This window comes from Glycine max, chromosome 16 (assembly GCF_000004515.6).
Source record: "Glycine max cultivar Williams 82 chromosome 16, Glycine_max_v4.0, whole genome shotgun sequence".
In the NCBI taxonomy this organism is placed as follows: domain Eukaryota; kingdom Viridiplantae; phylum Streptophyta; class Magnoliopsida; order Fabales; family Fabaceae; genus Glycine; species Glycine max.
Genome location: NC_038252.2, coordinates 11,010,118 through 11,017,170, shown reverse-complemented (window position 1 = coordinate 11,017,170; position 7,053 = coordinate 11,010,118). Strand labels below are relative to the sequence as shown.

The 7,053-nt window shown below is 35.2% G+C and overlaps 1 protein-coding gene across 1 annotated transcript; it reads left to right on the top strand.

The window, feature by feature from the left end:
* The first annotated feature begins 1,985 nt into the window (after positions 1-1,985).
* LOC100527664 (40S ribosomal protein S8) lies at positions 1,986-4,847 on the top strand. The gene is made up of 5 exons (XM_003547731.5): positions 1,986-2,182; positions 2,299-2,371; positions 3,428-3,758; positions 4,381-4,556; positions 4,647-4,847. Exons 1-5 carry the CDS (start codon positions 2,179-2,181, stop codon positions 4,720-4,722), a joined length of 660 nt encoding a protein of 219 aa, XP_003547779.1. The 5' UTR covers positions 1,986-2,178; the 3' UTR covers positions 4,723-4,847.
* The last annotated feature ends 2,206 nt before the right edge of the window (positions 4,848-7,053 follow it).

The window sequence follows — 7,053 nt, the reverse complement described above, 5'->3', positions numbered from 1 at the left end:
GGCATATTCTTTTGATCTCTTTTCTTGCAGTCGTGGATGAGGAAGAGGGCATGGTTACAAAACCTTGTTGGTGTTGGGTCATGGATGGGTGGTTCGAGTTCGACTTGCTAGAGTTAGCAACAAAGGCACTATTGTCGTTGCTGATGCAAAAGAATAAGGTGGAAGATAACATTTATGGGTTTTTAGGGTTTCTAGGATTTTGTTTTTTTTGTGAATGAGGTTTGATTTTGATCAAAACCCATGCCATGGCCATGTTTGATTCCCTCTTTGACGGGTTTTTGTATTGTGAAATTTTGATTTTGATTTTAGCGTTTTTGGGATTTTTTTTGTTTGTGGATTTTTTGTTGAGTTTGACTGAGCGTTTGTGATTATACTATGACGGATTTAGTGGATTCGGGGGTTAGAGGCTTGAAGCTTTTGCTTGTTGGCCATGGCAATAAGGAGTAAGGATTATTAGGGTTTCAGAAGAAAGGGAAATTAGGAGATGAAACCTAAATTTAACAGTGTTGCGGCATTAGGTGGGGTTGCTGATGTTTCAAAGAGTAAGGAGAAGAGACAAAGATATAACCAACGATGTAGTCTAAATTGATAGAAATAACAACATTGATGTATTTTTAACAATTCGAGGACCTAAGTGGACTTTTTTAAAATATGAGGACCCAATTGAACATTTTAGTAAAACTTGAAGACAAAATTGAGCATTAAGCCTATATTGAATTATCATATTATCATAACTAGTATAGACGCTAAGAATAAAAAAATTCATATAAATAATCATGTATTAAAACCTTAAAATTAATGTCTCCTCCTCCTATCAAAGCTAGAATGCAGATTTAAGTTTCCTTGTTTCCTACTCCTTAAGGCTTCATTAAAATTAATGTCGACGACAGTTTGATGGGAAATCTCAGAGATTCAGGCTTTAAAGGGATTATAAGAGATGAAATTGGATAATGGATTAGCAGTTTCAAAGGTTCTTGTGTGTTCACAACAAACTTAATGTCGAATTGCACGCAATCTTGTTTGTGCTGCAGTTGGCATTGAATATTGGTTACACAAATGCTAATACAAATCAGACAAGATTTGTGATGAATGATGATTCAGAGACTAACACAAAATCCTCTTATAGATGCATAAACAATCTAAGCATTTAGTCCTTTTCTATCATAATGTTCAAGGTGTTTTGAGAGTTTTTTTTTTCTAATCTTACAAGAATAATAAGAAAGATTGGTTGAAGAAGAAGAGTAAGAAATATTTACACAAAATCAAAACTATAACATCTTCGAAAGGTTTTTAGTTTGTATAGACCACGTCTCCAAGTTCCATTGTCTCATAACGAGCAGATCTTCATTTGACCTTCGTCTTATAAAAATAGGATCATTGGGTGCATTTAATGCACGTCCTTTTCTCATGTAAAAAGCTCTTCCCTTAAGGCTTGCGTGTACAAGAAATTGTAGTAGACAATCACGTCTTTGTGTCAGAGCAGGTCCTGGATAATAGAGTTCATCTTTTGATGGCATATCAGATCTTGACTCTATCTTTCATTCATGTGTGTCAAGGGAAAAACCAATGCACACATTGGTTAGCTAAACTGGATTGTTCTTCTAATGTTGGGCTCGAGATTCTGAACTCTAGTTCGTTGGAGTTGAGGTAGCTCCTTATTGTGAACACTTGTTTGTTTTCTATTATTGCTTGTTGTTATTTTCCCAATCATGAAAAAATCTTAAAAAATGTATTAAATTAATATGAACATCAATGCATAAGTAGAAAAAAATGTTAATTTTAACCCAATAAAAATGTTATATGACAATAAAAATGCAGGCACACTAGTAATTATAATTAAAATTAACAATATTATCCTCCAACGATAATATATATTTACATTCGTATAAAAGAAGATAATATATATTTAAATGAGCACTTAAAAATTATTAGGTGTACTCTAATATTTTCTATATTAACTATTTCTTATGCTAAAAAAAAATCTTAGTTTTTTGTTTTGAAAAGAGGTGAAATTGGGCCTGATTCTGGGCCGGGTAAGTGAAGCAGGATCAGAAAATAGGATTTCGTGTGTTGAAATATAAAACGCGGAATATTAGGGTTTTAAGGGTGGGCGAGGTAGCCAGAGAGTGATACAATACAGAGTGCGTTGTTGCTCCTTCGCCACAACTCCCTGCCAACATGGGTGAGTAGTAAACGCTTCTTTCACATCTATCTCTAGTCGTTGTTGTGTTACTGCAAAACCCTAATGCCACGTGGTCATTCGTGCAATTTTCTCTAATGGGATTTGTTCTGAATCAGGTATCTCCAGAGATTCTATGCACAAGAGGCGTGCCACTGGTGGCAAGAAGAAGGCATGGAGGAAGAAGAGAAAGTGTGTGCCCCTTTCATTTATTCATTTTAATATTATGAATGTTTTTATTTATTTTAATTTGGTGTTGTTTTTGTTTTTTTGCTGCTTAGAGTTTCCTAATGTTGTTGCTGAAAGTGAAGGATGTGTTTGTATTAGATTTTTGGTCGTTTTGATTGGTATGATGGTTAGGATCTTTTCTTGGTTGTTCATGGCATTTGACGGTTTGAAATTGAAAGTGTTTTTTTTTATTCTTATGTTTTTTTTTTTGTGTTCTGGAGCATATGGTAGATCTAGGTGTAGCTGTTCTTCGGGTTTTAGTTTTTGTTTTGTTAGGGGAAGGGGAAAGGAAAGGGTTATTGTACTAGAGTTTCGCTTAGAAGTTTGATGCAAAATGGGAGACTTTTTCTAATCTTAGCTTGATTTCGTTATTGTGTGCTGCATTTTTTTCCAATTTTTTTATTTGTTTTAGATGGTATGTGAATGACTGAGCAAGCACAAGAGCTTCCATTTTACTCTGTCTTCACTTTTTGCTGTTTAGGATCTGTTTGTTATGCTATTCTGGAAATTTATTAAATGCATATCCGATTTTCCCCTTCTGAAATGGATTCTGTTATTCAGTTTTGTATCTCATTTTTGTTAAATACAAAATCATAGGACAAAATAGGAGATATAAAAATTAGGAGCTTAACATTTCCTACTTAAGACAAATAAACTGTAAGTGAATTGAGAGTACCTTACAGTTTAATAATAATTTTAGCCTTACTAATAGCTATTCTTTCCAATTAAATTTCCCTCAGTATAGTCTAAGTTTGTTTTAAACAGAATTTGGTGCAAGTTCTTTTGTACCTATTGTGTGTTGGTATTTGATAACATGTTTGTATTTGATACCATTTGTTATAAATACACTGTAATTTGTTGGTATTTATTTTCAGCTGTGATGGTATTTGATAACTTGTTTGTATTTGATACCATTTGTTATAAATACACTGTAATTTGTTGGTATTTATTTTCAGCTTTGATGGTATTCTATTCTAATAGTTATTTCTTTAACTAAGATATTTTGGTGGTTTCATATAGGTATGAGCTTGGTCGCCAGCCTGCTAACACTAAGCTGTCAAGCAACAAGACAGTCAGGAGGATCCGGGTTAGAGGTGGAAATGTGAAGTGGAGGGCACTGAGATTGGATACTGGAAATTACTCCTGGGGAAGTGAAGCTGTAACTCGCAAGACTCGTATACTAGATGTGGTTTACAATGCCTCAAACAACGAGCTTGTGCGTACTCAGACTCTTGTAAAAAGTGCTATTGTTCAGGTTGATGCTGCTCCATTCAAACAGTGGTACCTTCAGCACTATGGTGTTGAGATTGGTAGGAAGAAGAAGACAGCTGCCAAGAAGGAAACTGCAGAGGTGATGCCTTTGGAATTTTTGCTTGTTCTTTCTTTTCTCTTTTAATATTTTACTTTATTCACTGTTCTTAATAGTTCCATGCCTTGTTTATGTATAACTTTTCTATTTTCAGTTGCTGGTTTTGGTTGTTTAAGTAAGGTTGGACATTAGACATTTCAAAATTGAAACCAATACTCTGATGCATTACATAGCAGTTCCTGATTCATCGCATGTTTTAAAAAGTAATTTATGGTGTGTCAAAGCCATCATTTTTCTATTTTTATGCATTGTCGAAGAATATGTGGATTCGACTTGTCTTATACTGTAGTTAAGAACATTTGTTGTTGTCTAAATAAGATGTATATGCTGTTGTGCTTCTTAAAGCAGCGTATGTTATGCGTTAGTAGAAGGTACAAATGGCTGAACGGGCAAAACCTATTATTGTTTTGTTTATGATGAGAAATGAGAAATAAATGATGCTGCTTGGTGCTATTTTGTTATTCTTTCCATTGTATTTGATAAACATAAACAGTAAATATGTAAAACATGATACTGTAATTTCTTCAATTGATGGATGTAGTGGACTGCATTCTCATGTATAGAAGCTGATATTTGTTTTTTTGTCTTGGGATGTAATTTGCAGGAGGGTGCTGCTGCTGTTGCTGTGGAAGAAGCCAAAAAGAGTAATCATCTGCAGAGAAAATTGGAGAAGCGCCAGAAAGATCGTAAGCTTGATGCTCACATTGAGGAGCAGTTTGGTGGTGGGCGTTTGCTTGCTTGCATTTCCTCTCGGCCTGGTCAATGTGGCAGAGCTGACGGGTAATTTTCTTAAATTGTTATTGTGTTTGATATGTTTATAACAAATCCTGTTCATATTTGTTAATTGTGTTCTTTTCTTGAATTATGCAGCTACATTTTGGAAGGTAAGGAGTTGGAGTTTTACATGAAAAAACTCCAGAAAAAGAAGGGAAAGGGTGCTGCTTGATTTTAGTGTTTCCCAGATTTTTATATGGCTTTAGTTGCTTTTATATGTTGTTGGTACAATTTAAGGTGATGTTTTGTGCCACATGACATCTTTTAGTGCAAACTATCTTGTTAGTCCTTTGCAAATTGACATCTTAATTTTGTTTTGAACTGTTTTTTTGCCACCGACGAGTTACAATTTTTATTAATTGAATGTCTTGCAATCCTCTTATTGTTGGGTACTAGGGGAGGGGGTGTTCAATGGCAGATAAAGCTACCGGGAAATGTCGCCCGTTTGCTGGCTGACATTTTAGCAGTCATTCAATTAATTTTTAAAATTATTAGGTTACTTAAGGATAATAGTATGTTTGAATATGGGATTTGTTATTTTAGAAGTAAACTGTAAAGTGAGAAGGTTCCACTTTACACATCTTTAGAGAAATGAAAATAGTAAAGTTAATATGATTGAATAATTAACTGTGGGATTTATTTCATCTCATTAGGTTTTATACCGAATAAGTTGGTTTAATTACTATTTTAGTCCCTAAATTTGGGTTTTTTTTTTAGTTCTTGAAATTTAAAAATTCTTTTTAGTCTTGTATTTTAAAAATTGTTTGTTTTAGTTTTTGACATACTTGTACTTTGTGGTGGTTTTTAAGTATTTTGTGTTGGGTTTGTTTAGTACTTTTTTTTATAGTTTTCAAATTCAAATGGCTAAAAAATAAAATTAAGACCGTTAACAATTGTTATAAAGAATCAATTTATTATATAGGATTAAAAATGTAATTTTTAAAATTTAGAGACTAAAGAAATATTGTTAAATTTTAGGAACTAAAAAATAGATACCTCAAATTTAGGAACTAAAATAGAATTTAAGTCAAATAAGTTTTATAAAATAGGCAAATTGTACTTTTGGTCTCTTATTTTAGTTTTATTTTCGTATTTGGTCTCTCGATAATTTAATTCACAAATTTGGTCTCCCTTTTTTATAAAATCGTGCAATGTTGGTTCTGGACGTCTTAATTAGACGTTGATTGTCATGTGTCAACGTCTGAGAGACATCTTGAATTGTGTTTCTTTAACCTATTTGTGAAAAAAAAAATTTACCCTAAAATTAATTTATTTACAAATCCCTAATCCTAATTTGTCTTTGTTTAAGGTGTGATCTTAGAGCAACAAGCTTTTGTTTCAGAGCCATAGTGCCACCAACATGGCTCAAGTGAAGATCTTAAAGCAAAGTGAAGTTGCTCCACCACCATGCTCACTTCCCTCAACCATCATTTCCCTCACTTTCTTCGATATTCCATCGTTCTACTGCAACCCCATCCGATGCATCTTCTTCTATGACTTTCCCCACCCCACACACCACTTTCTCCAAACAGCACTTCCCATTCTCAACATTCGTGATCTTGTTGACACCCTTCATGACCAACAACAACAGCAACAAGTTAAGGTTCTTGTCGAGTTCCGATAGAGGCTATCCCAGGGTTTCGATTTGGAATTCCAGGACTTGGTTCTACGGGCAAAGGTGTTCACGCTTCTGGAGTGCATGTTGTTCGAGAACTTTAGTTCGGAGCGAGTGAAGGAGGAAGCTGCGATGACAATAGCAGCGATGGTGAAGTTCAACAAGAACGTGTTTGTCGGGTTGGTGTTGATGGGCCCACCATCAAGGCCTTGATTGCGATGGCTTCGGGATGCTTCGTTCACGTTTTACCGTTGCTGATAAGATTTATTCGAAGCCCGTTGGTGGACGAGATTCTCTGCAACAGCGAGATCCCCAAAATTGTAGGGTTTTTGCGTTCAAGCGACTTGGGGCTTGGCGTTGCCGCGTTGGATTGTGTTTTGGAGCTTGGGTATATAGGGAGAAGGGAAGTAGTGGAAGCGATGTTGAAAATTGATTTGGTTGAGATTCTCATGGACTTGCAAAGGGAAGAAGGGTGTTGTGAGAGTGATTGTGATTTTGCGTTTGAGTGTTGCATTTCGAGGTTTGCGATTCAGGTGGAAGTTGGGGAAGGGTTGAGTGGTGAAGAGAAGAGAGAGGTTAAGTCAGAGATACTGAGGATTGTTAAGGAAGCTTCTCAGTCTGAAGCCGAGTTTGCCACCGTTAGCGTCGAGATTCTGTGGGGTTCTTCACCTTAATGAATCGAATCAAAATGAATAACAGTTTTATGTTTAGTGTCCCAAAGTGGTAAAGTGCTTTTTGTTTTGGGGCACGATGAGTTGCCCACTGCTTGTGGTTGGTTTGTTGGCAATGGCAGATGTGGAATACATAGCTCACTTTTTGTTGGACTCAAAGACATGAAGCCAGAAACAAAAGTGGGTTTTAGAGCTTATGTTTTGCTTTGTGTTGGTC

Coding starts and splice junctions, on each gene's coding strand:
- LOC100527664 (XM_003547731.5), top strand. Junction 2,372..3,427: donor GCATGGAGGAAGAAGAGAAA/GTGTGTGCCCCT, acceptor GGTTTCATATAG/GTATGAGCTTGGTCGCCAGC. Junction 4,557..4,646: donor CAATGTGGCAGAGCTGACGG/GTAATTTTCTTA, acceptor TGAATTATGCAG/CTACATTTTGGAAGGTAAGG.